The 18,823-nt window shown below is 48.0% G+C and overlaps 2 protein-coding genes across 4 annotated transcripts; both read right to left on the bottom strand.

Moving 5' to 3' along the window:
- Positions 1–782: 782 nt before the first annotated feature.
- On the bottom strand, positions 783–7,083 carry LOC128400780 (zinc finger protein 420-like). Of its 3 annotated transcripts, none has more exons than XM_053363267.1 (2): positions 6,937–7,083; positions 783–4,401 (listed from the first exon to the last, which is right to left on the bottom strand). In XM_053363267.1, the coding sequence occupies exon 2, from the start codon at positions 4,354–4,356 to the stop codon at positions 2,374–2,376; it is 1,983 nt and encodes a 660-aa protein (XP_053219242.1). In that variant the 5' UTR covers positions 4,357–4,401; positions 6,937–7,083; the 3' UTR covers positions 783–2,373. The 3 variants fall into 3 exon arrangements, with proteins under 3 accessions (XP_053219242.1, XP_053219243.1, XP_053219244.1); XM_053363268.1 differs by having other exon boundaries at positions 6,943–7,083; XM_053363269.1 differs by lacking the exon at positions 6,937–7,083 and adding an exon at positions 4,510–5,698.
- Positions 7,084–8,686: 1,603 nt separating this feature from the next.
- On the bottom strand, positions 8,687–14,463 carry LOC128400781 (zinc finger protein 581-like). Its single transcript, XM_053363270.1, has 2 exons — positions 14,293–14,463; positions 8,687–11,587 (listed from the first exon to the last, which is right to left on the bottom strand). Exon 2 carries the CDS (start codon positions 11,542–11,544, stop codon positions 10,786–10,788), a length of 759 nt encoding a protein of 252 aa, XP_053219245.1. The 5' UTR covers positions 11,545–11,587; positions 14,293–14,463; the 3' UTR covers positions 8,687–10,785.
- Between the last annotated feature and the right edge of the window lie 4,360 nt (positions 14,464–18,823).

Raw genomic sequence — 18,823 nt, 5'->3', positions numbered from 1 at the left:
AAGATGTCAGTAACTGAACCTGGGACCTCTGTGCAAAGTCTCTGCTCTACCACTTGACCTAGGTTCAATTTTGGCTCATCCCTAAGAGGATGGGCAAGTTGGAGAAGCTGGAGAGCATCTGGCCCAGAAGACCGTGTTTGGCTCTTGCTTCCTTTTTTTCTTCTCCTATTATGTATATGGGAGGGGCCTGGATTAACACCAGGTAAATCTACATGATCTTGTGTGACAGACATTTCTGTGATGCTCCATTTTGAAGGAGATACTTAAAATATATCTGCTATCACAAATGGAGCCTAAGCACTATGAAGAACATTGACAATTTAAACTGGAGGCAAGTAATACTTTCAACATGGATTTTTTCTCTCTTGCGAGATTGGTACAATGCACCCAGCTCAGACAATGAAGCAAAAGTGCTGCATATAGGAAATGGCTGTCAAAACCCACCCCTGGGAGGAGACCACGTAAACTTCAAATGTTTACACTGCAAGATCTGCAATGAGAAATGCAGAACTGAGAATGCCTAGTCTTGGGGGAAAGCTAAAAAACAAAAGAGTTTTCATAAAGTGTTTGATGTGTGACTGAGGGGTCTAAACTGATAATATTTGGAATGGAACTATCTTTGGTAACAGCAAGTAGCCTGAGAGGTTGGTTCAACAAATTTTTCTACCTAAATTTTTCCATTGGGGTTATATGCAAATTCAACTATGTTATAACAAATTATTTTTTAACTGGCTAGTGCTTGCAAAGCAAAATGTCAAGAATAATTTGGTTGTAAACGTGGCTACAACTTTTCAGAATATTTTATTTCTACCTTTGGATTTCTGCTTACAACTTTTACAAGACTGGGGGACCTTTCTTCTAAAGACCTTTTCCCCAACTTGTTGTAACATGAACAAATCTTGATTTTCATCCTCTTTATTTACTTATAGCTCTTTTCAAATGCATTTTAAAAAATCATTTCAGATTTGCCCTCCTGAGGGTAAAAACACACATTAGAAATTGTGGGTTATGATCGCTATGAGCAGGACCATGCATCTGCTTTTTTAAAAAAGCAACAACAACTCAATACTGCATCAGTATACCTAGTGTTGGTATCTATTAGTACAATCCTATGTCTACTCAGAAGTAAGTCTAATGAGTTCATTGGGCTTTCTTCCAAGAAAACTGATATAGGATTGCAGCCCAAACCATCTGCACTCTAGCAATTGTGTACAGTTACACAAATTAAGTAAACGATAACTTGCTTAACACCATTTTTCTTCTGCTAGCAGTGGGAAGGGGCAGACACCTGTAGAAGGCGCTGGTTTCTAGAAGTGCTCAGCAACTCCTTGCCCCAATTTCAGAAATGTTACCGACCATTAGCAATGCACTTTAGGCCTCTCTCTTCATTAGTTTGGTTCAGATGTAATGCCCAAACCAAGAAAAGTAGTAAGATTTGGTTCACAGGTAATTGCAAACAAACAAACAAAAAGAGCTGCAAGATCCTAGCCCTCAAGCCTATGACTACATTTAGATGGAATGCCAAACCACACGTTACATAATCGAGCCTTTAGACTTATTAATACATCATTGTTGTACCTCACCCAATAGGAGCACAGGGTGGCCTAAAGCTACAAATAAAACAAATATTGTTGGCAGCGGCAGCAGCATACTACCTTGAGAATTGCAAAACTCAAGTTTGACCCCAAAGCCTGGGTAAATAAAAGTGTTTTCAATTTATGTTAAAAGATTTCTCCTGTAGGGACCAAACAAATATCCCATGGGGGAGAGTTCCACATAGTGTTGCTGCATAAAATACCCTTTCTTGAGTAACTGCACTACCGACTGCTCCCTCCCCGCCCCCTTGCTCCAATTTCCTCCTGTACTTTGTTAACTTTGATTAAATCACCCATATTTTACTTGCAAGCCAGAATTAGAAACCATGGTTTGATTCTAATCTCTAGGTCTAGTTTGCAGAAAATCTCTTATTTGCAAAGAACCAGAAAGAACAATAAGAGGGGGTAAGTAGCCCACACCCAAGGCTTGCTCATGAAACATAGAACCATCGTTTGGCATTCTATCCAAAACACACCTGTGGGTCTAGAACAGGCTTCCTCAACCTCAGCCCTCCAGATGTTTTGAGACTACAGTTCCCATCATCCCTGACCACTGGGCCTGCTAGCTAAGGATCATGGGAGTTGTAAGCCAAAAACATCTGAAGGGCTGAGGCTGAGGAAGCCTCGGCTAGAAGCTTGCTGTTTTCTACAAAGTTAAAAATGAGATTCTCAAAGACACTGAAATCAGCATCTACTGTTGCAACGGTGCAGAAGTACACGCAGCTCTGCCAACAGCTACAGTGTGCCATCTCCCCATGGAGAACTTCCTCCTCAAGAGTCACTGTGACTTGGCACTCCATTGGTCTTTCGCCACCACTTTACCACCAGGCCCAGCACCCTCCTGCCCATGAAGCCGGCGATGCTTGGCAAAATTGGAAGAGTTATTGAAGCGCCGGCAGCACACGGCACATTCAAAGGGCTTCTCCCCAGTGTGCAGTCTCCGGTGAGTGGCCAGGGCTGAGCTCTGCGTGAACCTCTTGCCACAGACAGCACACCCAAAGGGCCGTTCACCCGTGTGCACCCGCAGGTGCTCCTTCAGATCTGTGGCACGACGGAACTGCTTGGGGCATGCAAAGCAGAGGAAAGGCTTGGAATCGAATGCTGACTGAGAGGGCTGATCATAAGGCTCGGGATCTTGGAAAGGAAAGCAAGGTGCAGAGCCCCCCTCTTCCCAGTGCTGAGCGGTGCTTCTAAACTCCTCTTGTAAGGAGCCATGACCAGGAGATGTGGAAATATCGTAAGGCAGAGAACATGGCTCAGGGCTCTCCAGTTCCCAGGGAGATACACCAGCAGGCATGTCCAAGGGAGAGCATCCTTCAAATTCCCCCCTTTCGCTTCTTGTCTCCAAATCGGTCTCTTCCCAATCAGGACAGGACCAGACAGACACTTTTGCTGTGAGAGCATTAATCTTCCCCGGGGCACACGCTTGAAATGCCACCTCTTTCTGCTTGTTGCTGCTGCCATCTTGCCTCAGCAATCTGAAGTGGCCAGCACCATTTTGTCTGAGGTCATGGGCAGCGATTCCATGGTGGCCATTTTGTCTTGACACTGAGGTGCTGAGGCGCCTGCTTGGATTCAGTGCACTGACAGGGCATTCCCCTCTGCCATTCTGCTTTACGTGGGCACCAATGCTCTCCCCACTACTATGCTTTGGGCCCTTGAGGTAGTCGTCGTTTGTTCTCCTTACTAAACAGCCCACAACTCCACTCTCTTGACTCAGCTTGTGGCTACCAGCTTCCAAAAGGCCTTTCCCACAAATGCCGTCGTCTAACTGTAGCTTGCCATTGTGGCTGCTGACATGATGCTTCTGTTCTCCCTGAGTGTGACTTCCCTCTGCTCTATTTTGCCTCAGGCCTATAGTGGGATTTTCACCACCAACATACTTTTGGCGTCTGAAACTGTGGCCATTTTGCATCGGTCCCTGGCCAGTGCCACCATTTCCCCCCAGTCCACCTTTGCTATCACTTGCCTGCCGTAGACCCTTAGAATGGCTACTTTGCCTCAGTTCACGGTTAGGGCCACAACTAGCATTATCTCCCCTTAGTCTACTTTGCTTGAAATGGTCCACATCATCACCAGGTTGCCTCAGGCCACTATCCTGGCAAAAGCCGTTCACATAAGGGCTGTTTGGGTCATGGCCTCTCTTGTTCTCGCCTTCCCTCAGTTCTTTGACGACCTGGCAGCCATTTTGTCTGGGCAGCAGACCGGGGCTTATACTGTAGCCACCTTGTCTTTCCACCAGCTGGCTCAACTTATTCTCAGGTAGGAAGGCACAGTCCTTCCCGTCGCCTGCCTTGTCGCCGTAGCCAAACGGTTGCCCGTGGATGCGCTGGTGCTTGCGGAAGTTGGAGCCGTTGTTGAACGACTTAAAGCAGACGCCGCAGCGGAAGGGCCGCTCACCAGTATGAATGCGCATGTGGCCAGAGAGCACTGAGCTCTGAGTAAAACGCTTGCCACAGATGCCACAGCCATACGGCCTTTCGCCTGTATGCACCCGCTCATGGTCGCGTCGGTCTGAGGCCCTCTTGAAGCGCTTGGGGCAGAAGGAGCAGCTGTAAGGCCTCTCGGCAAGGAAGGACAGGGCCTCTTGGTTGCCAGGCAACCATCCCCGGGGCTCGACCAAGAGGCTTTTGCAGCCCTGGCATTGTGGAGCCTGCCCTTTGGGCCCAGCAAGACTCGGCAGCTCCTCCTGGCACAGCGGGCAGACGGGGGGCAATCCTGGAGTTGCCTCTTCTTTCACTCTAACCAGCTGGATTTCCATCGGCGAGTCCACACCAGCAGAATGCCTGCTTCACAGCATCTTCCCCTGGAAATAGCAGGAAAGACAGAGATGTAAACAGAGCGGGTAGGGTGGGCAGATCAAATAGCCAGAGCTTGAATTACACAGGGAGCAGTAGAGGCCTGGTTTCCTTACCTATTGCTTTTAGAAGGCTGAAGAGGAAGGAGATGATTCGGCTAAATCCTGAAGGAATCAGGGAATAGGGGGCTGCGAATGTAATTCACCTCCCTTCCCTAACCCAAGCCCACATGCCACTTTCATTTAAGTAAATTTCTACTCAGACTTTCTATCTAAGAATGCCCAATGAGGCTAAAAGCAAAATATAAAAGCAACATCAATGTAACCAAGTTAAGCTGGTCAGTTGAGAACAATATGAAAACAAGACAGCAGCAGTTAAAATATTTAAGGAAATAAAAATCCTCCAATTAAACAAATGTCAGCTGGAATTGATCTGTCTTAAAGCAATGGCAAAAAATTATCAGAGGAAACACCAGAAGGGTCTCCTTGGGCAGACAATTCCCCAGACTCCATGTGGCCACAGAAAGGTTCACTCTTGTGTGAGCCCATTGAATCTTTCTCTCTCTCTCTCTCTCTCTCTCTCTCTCTCTCTCTCTTTCTTTCTTTCTCTTTGTTTATGCATTTTTACAACTTATATATAGACCATAAAATAATCATCATCATTTTTTATCCTTGGACTTCCCAGTCTAACTCTCCATGGCGATCTAGGTAGTCTTTTGTCACCTGCATAATCTATTATTCCACCCATTTTTGTCACAAATCTTCCTTTATTTAATGTTATCTGCTGCTCTTATGTTCATTCCTACTTGTAGGTTAAACTGACTATTATACCCTCTGAGATACTTTTCAAAACACTTCCACTCATCTCTTATCCGTGACTCATCCTTATTTCTTAGTTTTGTGTTCATAGTTACTAATTCTGTGTATTCCATCAATTTATTCTGCCATATTTCTTTCGTGGGAATCTTTTTTTCTTTCCATTTCTTCGCATATACCACTTTAGCTGTGCTGGTTGCATTTAAAAAGAGATTGAGTGCCTTTTTCAGGATATCCTAATAGAAAGGCCTCAGGTCTTTTGGAAAATGTGATCTTAAGGATCTCTTTTAATTCTGTATTAATCATCTTCCAGAATTCTCTAGCATAGTTCTCGTTGAATTTCAGCTAGAAGCAGAACTTACTACAAAGCCTTTACAATGTGTTTTAATGTGCTTGAGTTGGGTACAAATACTTTAAATGAATAAACAAGCATGTCTGGTATCCCAAGCTTAAATCAGACCTCACTCTACACCGGGGGTCAGCAACCTTTTTCAGCTGTCAGGGTCCCTCAGACCATGTGGTGGGCCGGACTATAGTTTGGGGGGGGGGACCGAAAGAATTCCTATGCCCCACAAATAACCCAGAGATGCATTTTTAATAAAAGGGCACATTCTACCCATGCAAAAACACGCTGATTCTCGGACCGTCCGTGGGCCGGATAGAGAAAGCGATTGGGCCGCATCCAGCCCATGGGCCTTAGGTTGCCTTCCCCTGCTCTACACCCAAGGATGCAGGAGTCTCCCGCACAGCCAGTGTGTCCTGAACTTCCCAGATAACTTGTTCATCTCTTAGTTCTAACCCAAATCTTTCCCTGGTTTAAATCCTCGCCCAAGGAACCCAGGCATCCTGACCACCAAGCTGACTGGCTGGACTTCACTGTTTTCAATGCTCATCCGAAGCATCCCAACTCCAAGTCTGCTGCTCCCTTCCCAGACAACCCAGGATCACTGCAGGGAAACTCCATGTGAAAAGGCTGTTTACCTCTAAATCAGAGGTGCGGGTGGGGGTGGGAGGTAAACAAGAAGGGCCACCATCATCTTTACCCAGCCCTGCTTGTGAGCGCCTCCGGCTGGATGAGCTTTCGGCCTGGCCCAGAAAATGCCATCCTTGACCCTAGCAGCCCCACCTGCCCCAAATCTTGCTTTCTTACCTCCTAGGCCCCTTTCGCTGGAGCCTCTGAACCAATCAAAGAGCCCAGCCCAGCGTCCCGGCTCCCGAGTTCCCCTCCGGGGCTCTTAACCCGCCCCACACCCTCCAAGCCTGGCAGCCAAGCCGCCTGCCCTCCAAATTTCACCGGCCCCCTCCCTCCCTCCCGGGCATCCTGGCTGCCAGCCAAAAGCGTCCCAACCCTGTCTAGATCTCTCTCTCCCCCCCCCCCCCCGCCCCCAGTTGCGATCTCCAAACAGATCCCGCTCGTCCTCCTCCCTGAACGAGTCCGGCTTCTTGGCGGAGAGAACAATGGCCCGGAGCTGGGCGAGCATGGCCAAAGGTGGAGGGCAGGGGACCCGCCGCTGGCGAGGGGAGCGCCATCGACGGTGCTCGTGCTGCAAGCCCACCGCCCCGCGCCTCTGGGTTGACTTCGGGGTCCCTTTGTCCCTCCCTCTCCCCCCCCCCCGCCTGCCCCCCCCATTGGCACGCGAGTCCCCTACTCATCCTCGGGCACTGTACCCGGCAGCCACTCCTGGCCGCTGGCATCCCCTCCTCCTGCTCCACAAAGGAATCCCTCACCTGTACTTGCTCCATCCAGGCTGGTACCGGGGAGATTCTGCAGCGCCGCCGCCGTCCCTGTGCAACTTTCCGTCTCCTTCAGGGGGAAGAAACAGTTGGGAAAACTCCCCTCCCCCTTTTCCCTCCTCCCCATCCCGAATGCGCACCTCCCCTTTAAGCGCAACCAAAAGGGAAATTAAAGGGAACTGGGAGATGGCCCTGGCTTTTTGTCTGCAGTCAGAAATACAAGCAATACATGACCACTCTTTCCCCCCCGCCCCACCTCCTTCCCCTCGTTTAAAGACACAGGCGCCCCGCTTGCAAAGTAGGGAGAATCAGAGGCTGGTTCTGTGATTTAGCTATGTTCAAATACGCTTTATCCGCGGTGTAATAAACCAGGATGAATTAGAAAAGGGTCTGTGCTGCAAAGCACTTTCTGCGATTCCAAATGCTCGTGTTGCAGTTTAAAATCGCGTTTGCATCTTTATTCTCACGAGAGCATAAGAACACCCCCCCATCCTGTTCTTTCAGTGGTGAACCAGATGCCGATGGGAAGACCACAAGCAAGGCATGATTGAAACAGCCCTCTCCCCTTTTGTGACTGGTCTTCAGAGACACACTGCCTCCAACACTGGGTGGTAGAACACAGCCATTGTGATTAGTAGCTATCTGTAGTTTCATCCTCCATGAATTTGTCTGTCTGGGTTGGTGGCTAGCACTTCATACTGTGGGAGCAAATGGAATCTTCTAACGTTCTCAGGATGGCCCTGAGAGAGAGGGTTTTTTCCTCCCTGTCCACTTCCCCCACATCACACACAATTCCATACAACTTCCTCATGAAAAAGCAGGTTTAAAAATCTATTTATAACATATACTGCCATACCAGCCTCTCAGCTGTAACAACTTTTATCTTTTCTCTCTAGACTGGGGAGCAGGGTGTCATCGAACCAGTATGTACACCCTAAAACATATTCTGCACTGATGTCAGTTTGCTTTGAACAATTCTGTATGCAGTTTTTCAAAGGAGAATTTGCATTTCCAAGCACGCCTGCTTTCGTTCCACCTCCCCTCCCCCAAAGCAAGGTTCTGGACTGCTTGGCCAATGTATGGGTCAAACTGGGAAAACGAGCATTTACTCTATGACCTCTGTGCTCATGTTCCTGTACCACTTTATCCTGGTAGGCTAACATACCCAGCTTTTAAAACTAAAATAATAAGCATTCCAAATTCTCTGGAAATGCAAACGTTGGGTTCATAATAAAACATGTAGCTGAGAAAGCTTATGCAGAACAAGTGATATACTTACATTTACATATTTTGAGTACTCAGCTGGCAGATTCTTGACGCATATTTGGTTTTTGTAAAAACAAAAGAGTTCATAAAAGGATGCTACGTTCAGTGCGCATCCCACACTTCCTCCTTCAACAAAACCTCTTTAGAGAAAGCCGAGACAGACCATTGAGCCATCTGTTTTGTCCACTCCACAATGCCAGGCAGCAGCAATCCATGGTTTCAGAGCGGAGTTTCCCTAAGCCCTACCTGGAGATGTCAGGGATTGAACCAAGGACCATCTGCAATGGAGAGCAGCTGCTCTACCCCTGAGCTTATAGCACCCACCCCCCTTTCTATGTTCAAGAAAATCAACTGATTCTCCACATCTTGAGAAGAGACCTTTTGCAAATGTCTAGAAGTTACACAGCTGAAAGGCACTCTTCTCAAACCCAGCAAAGGGCCAAATTCTTGCCAACGGATCTACATCCTCTCAACGAAATGGAAGTAACACAGCAGAACTTTATTCGTTTAGCACACAAAGATGAACCAAAACCCCAGAGGATTGTTTTTAATTAAAAAAAAAAAGGAAGACACACACAGTTTAAAAATTCCACACTAAATATGAAGCAGAGGAAACATGATCCAGGAATCTCCCTGGCAAGCTTTGGAGGTACCAGGCTAGCCGATACCTTGGAACACATGCCTGTATATCGATGTCTCCTGATTGTTTCTCCCTGTCGAGGAAACAGAGATTCTATGTTTGTTAATTATTGTAGGAAACCACAGCAGTCTTATCACATACATCCCACAGGCAGTAAGCCTGGGATGAAGACCAACATGTTCTGTTGCTGCATATCTGGGGTTGAAACCCACCCACCCCGTAAGTATATAGACCGTGGCCTGCAACTCTTTGGGAAGCTGGTTGAAATGGTTCTAATTAGGGGGCAGAAGAAAACAAGGCCTGACCAGAGTTGATGGGTCCACACATGGCTCTGATCTGGAGGCTGGACTACCAGTAGCAGCAGCAGCAGCAGCCGCTGGAAGGAATGTAGAATCACCAACTCTGTTTCCCTGGAAAAATCTGGAGGGTTTGGAAATAAGAGACTGTTAAGGCTGGTAAGTTGGGGAATATCCCATATTCCATCCTTCAATGCCCATACTCCCCATCTAGATTTTTTAAATAATAATAATAATGCAGAGCCAGAATTCATTAAAGCAGTGCTTTATAGATGGAAGAGCAGGTTAGGAGGAGCCTTAAGGAAATGCAACCCCCCCAATCCTTCTAATTTTAGCCAAATTGTGGTCCCCCGTAGCCTTCAAAAAGCAGTAGCCAAGGGGGCTGCTGCAACAGGTAAAGGGTGCCAGGCCCTCTCTGGCTCCCCTGTAATTTGGGCACTGCCTTAAAGAAAAGTGACTTTCTTCCTGCACATGGAATTCATCTGATGTCCCACCCAGCCTTCTCTAGCCTCTTGCTTATGCTCCTTCAATAGGCTCTTTATTGTAAGGGAAGGAGGGGGAGAAATTTGGGCCCAGGCGTTCTTGAGGTGGAATGTCAGGATTCAAGGCCACAGCCTCCATCGTACACCAAGTAGACATGCAGCTGTATGAGACGCTTGCAGGGGACTCAAAATAAAGAATAAAGAGCCAGATTTGATTTGAACCTCTCGCTAAATTCAACTGGAAGCCCTGCATGGCTATTGTAGAATAAGGAGAGTTCTCTTCATGGCTGCCCACCACCTGCTCTTAATCTGGAACCAAATTCTGCATGAAAGCAAAGCAGATCTTCCCAAAATAGGCATGCGCTAGTTTTCCTGACAGGCTGAGGTCTCCGTACTGTGTCTGTGGGACGCAATGCATACATGAGAGGGCTAGCCCCTAGTAGATTTGAAGGCCAAGTCTGCAGATGAGGAGGTTTTTAACAGGCATGCATTGCCATTCTGCATGATAGCATACCCTCCAGGCATACGCAGAGGGGACAGTGTCTTCGCCAGGTTCTAGGCAGGGTCTGCTGGATTCCTCCCTCCACATATCCCCAATATGCCACAAGAACTTCTCCCTACGACACTGTGGCAGAAACAGATGCTAGCAGGCAATGCTCTGTGTTGCAGAGCTCGGCCCGTGAATCCATGCTGGATGTGAGTGACCTACGGGGGTAGTGGAAACTCGGGTGGGGACAAAGCAGGAGGCAAAGAATCCCCCTGCCAGGTTGCGAGGAGCACAGACAGATGGGATAGACAAGGTTCTACAAAAGGCGTTAGGTAGGCCAGTGTGTCCATACCAAGTCCTTGCGGCCTGAGAAGGCAGAAGGGACCTAAGCTGGGATTTTGCAAGCTGGCTATCGCATGCCGGATAGTTTGTGGCATAGGTGGGTGTGGTTCTCCATTCCCATTTTCCCCACGGAACAGCTAGTCATTGGGCCAGCAAATGGAGAAGTATCAGGTCCGTAAAGACACGGGGAGGCATTTGCAGGCCAGGGTTGCCGTAGCATGGGTGGGTGCTAGCTGCACCCAGGTGGTAGATGTCTAAGGCCTGGGTGGGCAGCGAGGTTCTCATGCGAATGCTCTCGTGGCACAACGTCAGTCTCGAAAAGGCCAGCCTTTATGGCGTTGGGAGGAGCTGCAGGCGGTGCTTCCGGCGGATGTGCCTCTGAAGGGTGTTGCGCTCCCCAAAGCGCATGTGGCAGGCCTCGCACTGGTAGGGCCGCTCCCCCGTGTGCACCCGCTGGTGGTGCGAGAGCTCCCCCGAGTCACGGAAGCTGCGCTGGCAGATGGGGCACTGGTGGGGCTTCCGGCCCGAGTGGGTGTACTTGTGGCGCTCCAAGTGGGACGTGCGCTTGAAGGCCTTGCCGCATGCCCGGCAGACGTGGGGCTTGCTCTCCGAGTGGGTGATGCTGTGGCGCTGCAGGTAAGACAGGTACTCAAATGTCCGTGAGCACACGGGGCAGCTGTACACCTTGCGCAAGGACCCTCCGCTCCCGCCCCCTTCCGGGTCCCCTGCCGCTCCCACCCCCTCTTCCACCAGCACTGTGTATGGCAGCCCCTGGCTGTCAATCAGCAAGTAGCGCCCCAATCGAGAGGGTTCCCCTTGTTCTGTGCCTCCTGTCCCTCCGGGAACAAGTGCCCGCCTCCCTGCTCCTGGCAGCCCATTCAAACCCTGAAGGAGGGCGCTACCAGGAGAAGGCAATGGCGGGCGAGAGAGTTTAGGAGGCGATGTTTGGACACCCCCTCCCTCACCCCCCAGCTCCAGCTTGATGGGTTGTCCCACATGGCTTGCAGGCTCTTGTGGATTGAGGGGTTCCAAGGTTTCTGGTGGTCTTTGAGGGTCTCCTATAGACTTGGAATGTCTCTGCAGCTCCATAAGTATCTCCTTATGTGTATTCCCTTGGGTTGGAATGCCAAGTCTGCAATAAGAAAGAAAGCACATTAATTGGGAAAAGTGTGAGGGGGGAATCATATGGGTCACACAACTTTTAGAGCTGCAATTATGTAGGGCTGCCAGTAGGGCTGGGTGATATCTGGTTTTCAACACTGTGATATATCACCAGCTAAACATTGCAAAACATACTGATGTATCACAATGTCTGAAATAAGTTTTTCCCACATCATAATTTTTGCATAACGCGCACGCGCACACACAGGATTTGTGATATACTGCCAGATCAAAAATTATGAAACGGTTATCATGATATGGACTTCAACAGGTTTTGGATGATACATCGATGTATCACCCAGCCCTAGCTGCCAGCCAATTAAAAGAGCTGTACTGCAATTGTTTTGTCACCCACTTGTCTTTTTTTAAAAGAAACAATTCCATTGATAAATAGCATATAACCAACCCTCAATATAGATGCTTTTTAGAGAGACTAATATAGCCCTTTAGAGAAGCCAAATATAGCTAGCAGTGTAATAAAGAACAGCTACCACTCATTGTTTAGAATAAGAGGCATTTTGAATGTTTTCTTATTCACGCTTGGTACACCAATATCAGAACCACAATACCTACACTGCATCCTTACTGTACAACACTACCCAACAACTTTGGTGTCTACTGATTACTCAGTCGACAGCCCAATGCCACACATGCTTACATGGAAACAAGACTGGACTGCAAAATTTTAGCTGGTTCGTTTATGAAGCTTACAGCCCCAGCAAATAAAGCTACTAACCCTGCAATCCTATACACATTTAATTAAGTATTGTTCCTATTGGACATTGAGGGACTGACTTCACACTTGCCTGGGCTGCTCCTTCCCTAGATTTGGAGATTTCACACATGTTGAGTTCCAAGGAAGCTTCCTAGCAAAACCCCTAAAGACACATACTGTACAAAGCAGCATGTGAACGCAACCTTTGTTTTTTACAATTTGTGGAAAGAACCAGATCTTATTGAGCTGTAGGCTACAGGTGGGTGATCTAAAGCCCCCAACATTGTTTTATGGGGCTTCCAGCTTCCTCTGAACTCTCATACTTCCACCCCCCCCCCCGAGTTCCTCCTTCCTGTTGGCTTCTTCCTTATTTTTTCCATCTTTTGTCTCTCCCTCTCTCTCTTCCTCCTCCCCTTACAGGAGTGCCTGGCGTGCTCTGGTCCATGGGGTCATGTAGAGTCAGACACAACTAAACGACTAAACAACAACAACAGAAGGGGAAAGATTTTGAATGATACATATAAACTAGTTTTAATTTTTTTCTCGCTGTATCATCATCATCATCATCATCATCATCACTTCCTGAATTTATATCCCACCCTTCCTCCCGAATGAGCCCAGGACGGCAAACAGATATACAAATCAAAAATAAAAACGAAGTAGAAACAGATTAAAACATTTTAAAAATAATTGCAATTAAAAGCATACTTCTATCCAATGTTCTAGTATGCCAGTATTCAGTGTACAGTTTGAGAAAATGCATTCCAGAACATTAACTGTATTGGTTTGTTGTATTGTACAGTACTTTAAAAAAAGTATTTGTATACTTATTTGAGGATAACCCTATCAAACCCAGTGATGCTTATTTCTGAGTAGACCTGTATAGAGGTGGTAGTTTAATTTGAAGTAAAAGTGGTGAAAATAGAAGCAGCGTGATGTTTATTCCAGATTAGTTAAGCCAGAACAAATATGTCTGTGGCTCTTCCCATCAATTCTGGCTCCATCTACTGCTAGCATTTGGCCACCCTGAAAGATGACCCCTGAAGGAATGTGGCCCTCAACAGAAAAAGCAACAACCCCTGCCTACCCCATCTATAGCAGGTATATATAATACCATCAACCATTACAGCAGAGTTAGATGGCAGGGGATCTATCTAAATAAATGCTGTCTAAAAGGCCACAGTAGGAAGATGTGATAAGATTTCATCCTCTACTCAGGCAAGGAGGGAGGAGAGGTTACAACATGGAGAAGGAACCACTAAAAATAGAAAGAACTTAGAAAACGTGGAAATGTGGTGCCAGAATCTAGGTCTATGGTATCTATACACCTCTTCACTAACACCTAGAAATTTGTAAGAATCCCTGACCTGAGGCTGTTGAGGGGAAAGTCCTGATATTATTACACCTCAGCTATACCAAAGTATTGCAAGCAATTTTTGTTGCAGTGGGAATGTGTGGTCAAAGGTGGGGTTGGGATTCACACGTCTCCTCTGCCTGTCCTCCGTTTCTGGTTTTGTCCAACATTCTGCCAAATGCCTCTGGGAAGCTTACAAAGCAGGGTGTTTAGAGGCATACTGATACCGAAGATCAAATTAACTATCATGGTCATTCATATGGTCAAAGCTGGGGTGGAATAAATGGGAATGGCTCTGGTGGGTGGAGCTGAGGGAAGGTATGGTGGGGGAGCTTTGGTGGGGTGGGTGGGACTTGGAGCACTTCCACTTTCTGTAGGCATCAGCTGCCTCCATCCCCAGCTCTGGGGCTCTTCCATCAACATGCTAATATAGGCCACCTGTCATTAGGTTATGCAACAGCTTTCCCAAACTCCTAGTCTTGCAGACTTACACCCAGCCTAAGGACTGGCATCAAAATCCCAAAAGATCTTTCTTGGTAGACACCCAGGTTACTTTCTCTCTCTGTTAGCCCCCTTCCTCCATATGCAGAACTGGATCCAAACTTACCCTGCTTGGGTGGCGTTCCAAAGTCTCAATCTCAACTCTCATTTCTGCACCAAAACCTCATGCCAAGGTGAGGCAGGCACCAGAATATGCCCTTTGCTTCCATCCTGGAGTGAAGAAAGCTGTAATGTCCAAGTGGAGAACAGAGGGGTCTTCCAGTCTACGATCCAAGCTGGCAGTGGATGGCACGGATCCGAGCGAAACAGTTAGCGGCACCAATCCGGGGCGCATGTTGGATCGCAGCCGGCAACAGAACACGGCCCAGGTCCAAAGTTACCATGAAGAAAGAGGGAGGGATTGAGCAATGCCACCTTGGCACCTGAGGCACGGCAGGCGGATCTAGAAGTAGCAACCCAAGAAGCAGCAAAGTTGCCCGGCAGCAATGATCCAGAGGAAGCGATATATGGGATCGGTGGCACCTATCCAGCAGGCACGCACGTTCTGGCAAAGGTAAACGGATCCAAGCCTTCAGGTTTCGGGGAGTTGGCATCCGGCTCCAAACGTCAGTTTAGCAGCAACAGCAGCCTCCACCCACCAACCCGCCGCCCCGCTTGATAGCAGAGAGGGATATTAGGCTAAGAGGGAGGTAAGCCTCCCCAGGTGCCCTCCGCTCCCCCCAGAAAGCAAAGCCGTGGGCATCCAGAGCCAGGTGCCCTCTTGCCCCGCTGCCTCCCCCTGCAGCTGCCCACCAGCAGCCCAGGCTCCTCAGGGGAGAGAAGGGGAAACTGAGGACGGGGGGGAGACCCCGGAGGTGCCCTGAGGAGGGGGGGAGGGTCTCTGTCAGGGTGGGGCTGAACGAGGGGGGCTTCTACCTCGCTCTTCCTGGGGGGAGGTTGGAGGTGGTGGGGGAGGAGGAGGAGGAGGAGGAGGAGGAGGAGGTGGGTGTCGCAGCGAAAAGTGTCCTGACGGAAACGCGGCGGCTTCTCCCACCGGCTCACGCCGAAGAGGTTCCCAGATCAACGTTCGTCCTCTCGCGCACAGGGGGAGCGGGTCGCGGAGGTGGCTTCTCGCGCACCTTCTGGAGAGCCAAGGGGGGTCCTAGCCCCCACCCCACCCCAGGCGAGGGCGCTCGCCTCCGCGACCCACGGAGACCCTGCCTCGTCTCCCTTCCCTCCACCGCCTCCTCTCCAGAACTTGGCGCAGCCCCTGAATCTGCGCTCAGCATTTGGGAAGCATTGCAGGAAGCGATGCAATTAATGCATGCATACATATGATTTATGTATCTTGTATGCAGGACCCCCCGACTGCACACGAGCCTTTAGAGCAGCCTTTCTCAACCTGTGGATCCCCAGATGTTGTTGGACTACAACTCCCATCATCCCTGAGCTCTGCAGGGCGCGAAGGGAGAAGATTGTGGCCCCTCTCTCATCCCCGAGGACGCCCTGCTTAGACTGAAACCCTTCGCGTGCTTTTGCTGGACGAAGTTAAGTCCACGGACTTCAGCGGGGCTCAGCTTCCATGAAAACAGACTCGAGTAACGAGCTGCAAGAAGTTAAGCCAGTCCTTTCCAGCGAACCCAGGACCAGGAACCCTGTTTTTTTTCTGCTCTCCTCCAGGTCCTTCACCACCCGGGCTTAGCCCCAGCTCTGCCTTCTCCCACCACACAGTGAACCCAGGAGTGATGGGTTCAGCTTCTGCCCACTCGATCCCCCAAGCCTCTGCTACCTGTACACTTGCTTAGTGTTATCTAGGTCCTCTCCACACACACACACACACACACACACACACACACACACTCCACTTTTTCCTTTGGTGTTTTCTGCCCTGGTGAAATGTCAAGCCCAGCGGCTGAGGAATAGTGATTTTACATAGATGCAACAGGTGAAGCTTCTCCCAAAATGGAGAAGGTGTGATGGGGAATGATGAAATTCCTCAAGGAAAGCCGTTCCCATCACTGCCTCTTTATTCATGGTGTACATGAAGAAGGCCTCTTCATGTGTTCTTAAGAGGTACATCTTCACTGTCCTCCTAAAAGAGTATAACATTCAGGCAAGACGTAGCTCAGCCGGTAGATCATTCCACAGTTTTGGAGCGGCAACTGAGAAAGGAAGGTGACTGCCAATCTCATCCCCTTCAGGGACGAGAAGGAGCAGATCACAATTGTGACGAAACTGCGAGATCCACAGCTGGGCAGTAAGTTTATTAAAGCTGACCAAAATATCATGAAATACTAGCAAGCACTGTTCTTGAGTTCTTCACTAGGCAAACTATTTCATAAAGCAGAGGTGAGATTGGGGTGGTCTAGGAAAAGTAAAAGTACAAAAATTAAGTTGGATGTTGTAGAAATCAGATTAGTTTGTAGACTAAATTCCAAGGTGGAGACTGCACACTAAACTCCAAAATCCACATTTAGCGATACTTGAAAGCTTGCTGCATGTTGTGATATTTTGGTCAATAAAGATTGAGACTAACCAACTTGTCACAAAGTTCTCCAGAACTCTTCATCAGCTACGTAGAGTGTCGGACTAGGAGGTCACAGTTCAAATTCCCATTCTGCCATGAAGCTCACTGGGTGACTTTAGGCCAATCACTACCTCTCAACCTAGCCTACCTCACAGGGCTGTTGTAGGAATTAACTGGGGGGGGGGAGTATCATATATGCCCCCCGGAGCTTCTTGAGCAAATAAAAGTGGGATATAGATGCAATAAGTAAAACAACAACCCAAAGTACAAAAATTTTCTGCTGACCTCATGGCTACATCATCAGCTTAATTTTTGTATTTTTTCCCTCATCTTACTCACCCCCTGCTTTGTACAACATCTTCCCTGTTGAAGAGTTCTGGAGAACTCAAAATCTTGCCACACTTTGTGACATGTTGGCTGATTCCATCCTTCTTATAGATGACCAACATTAAGAAAAAAATATGGCAGCAAACAGCATAGAATCAACAATAAAATTATATTCATAAAATAAGTGCATCACAAATTGGTAGATCAGGTTAGGACATCAACAGATCTGGATCACCACTCAGGGGAAAGTTGGCTTGTACTAACAGTTCCACTGCAGAAATTTCATGTGAATTCTACACACAAACATCTATTCTGATCACCCTGACAAAAATGCACAGATGCAGAGGGAAACACAATGGTGTAAAACAAATACACATTTACTCTCCCCCAACACACTTCCACACAAAGACAAGACAGTAGGTGGATGATAAAGTGGTATGTTTAGGGTGAGGCTTTTCTCTGCCACATGACTTCTCCCACCCACTAAGATAATGACCAGGCATTGGGATCCTATTTTTAATCTTAATTATGGGTTTTGGTGTTAAAATCATGCCTGTTCCTGCACATTCTAGGCTCTGTTCTGGCATGTTGCGGCATTCTCCCCCACTCCAGACTACCCAACATCCTTCCACAGCCATCTTTATGACATGTCTCCTCTTCCCCCGTTGCCTTGCGGGATATCTTTGGGAGAAGAAAAGCCGAAGGAATAAACCCTACACAAATCTAGTGTGGAGCCCCTAAGACAATTAGATGGCACCTTGTATAGCTCCTTCCAGCAACTCCTGCAGCCAAGCTGATGCCAAATGACTTGCCCCGCTTTCCTTTGGACCACATCAGTGAGGCTGAGATGATCTTGTCATCTGGGCAGCCCAGGACCTCCATACATGCTGCCCAGCTTGTTCCCCAGGGAGGTCACTTTTGACTTCGCCCCTTGATGTGCACTCCATTGTCTCTTGAGCCAACCATCCAACCTCTTCATCCTCCCTCTCAGAAATTTATCTTTATTGGGCTGGGCCAGCTTAGAAGCCCCCTTTTATGGGGTAAAGTACTCAGCCCACCCAACTACCTAGAAGTTGAGAGGTACAATTGTGGCTTGAATGGTTTCTTTTCTGGGGGAGAGTGGATGAATTATAGTTATGCTCAAAGTCTAACTGCTGGTCTTGATTTTGGTGACAATTAGCTTGTGACAGTGGAGACATTGGCCCACATTTCATGGTCAGTTAAGAAATATGTTCTTATATCCAAATCCTTTTAACTGTGTTTGTGTGGGAGGGGTGTCATTTAAAAAAAAAATTTTTTTTGTTCTTGTTTTTATTGCGTATTCTATATTTTTATGCTGTGAACCACCCCAAGACCTTCAGATGAAGGGCGGTATACAAATTTAATAAATAATAAATAAGTGATAGTTCCATCTGGGGTTGGCAACATGAAGCCCACAAAGCCTTTGTGTCTCCTTCTCACCGGCCCCTAAATTGGAAGAGGAATGCTGTTTCCTTGTTCCACCTCCATGTGTTTTTCAAGGACTCATATTGGCAGCTGAGCTGAAAAATGGAGCATCACAGAAGGTGGGAGAAGAGAGGGGGTGACAGCGGAAGGATAGAAAATGTGAATGGAAACTTAGTCACTTCATTTTCCTGGGGAGAGAGAGAGAGAGAGAGAGAGAGAGAGAGAGAGAGAGAGAGAGAGATGGATCCAGCAAAACAATTCCTACTGAAATTGCATTTCTTCCCTCACAGATCCCTGCCACCCTCCCATAACTCACCATCAAATCAAAGTCCATATCTCTCCTCGTTGACTGAACCAT

The sequence above is a fragment of the Podarcis raffonei genome, chromosome 13 (genome assembly GCF_027172205.1).
Source record: "Podarcis raffonei isolate rPodRaf1 chromosome 13, rPodRaf1.pri, whole genome shotgun sequence".
Lineage (NCBI taxonomy): Eukaryota > Metazoa > Chordata > Lepidosauria > Squamata > Lacertidae > Podarcis > Podarcis raffonei.
Note: the sequence above shows the minus strand (reverse complement) of the source record. Positions and strands in the feature narration are given on the sequence as shown.

Bases quoted from the DNA above. Each gene is read 5' to 3' on its own strand.
- LOC128400780 (XM_053363267.1), bottom strand. From the start codon at position 4,356: ATGGAAATCCAGCTGGTTAGAGTGAAAGAAGAGGCAACTCCAGGATTG.
- LOC128400781 (XM_053363270.1), bottom strand. From the start codon at position 11,544: ATGGAGCTGCAGAGACATTCCAAGTCTATAGGAGACCCTCAAAGACCA.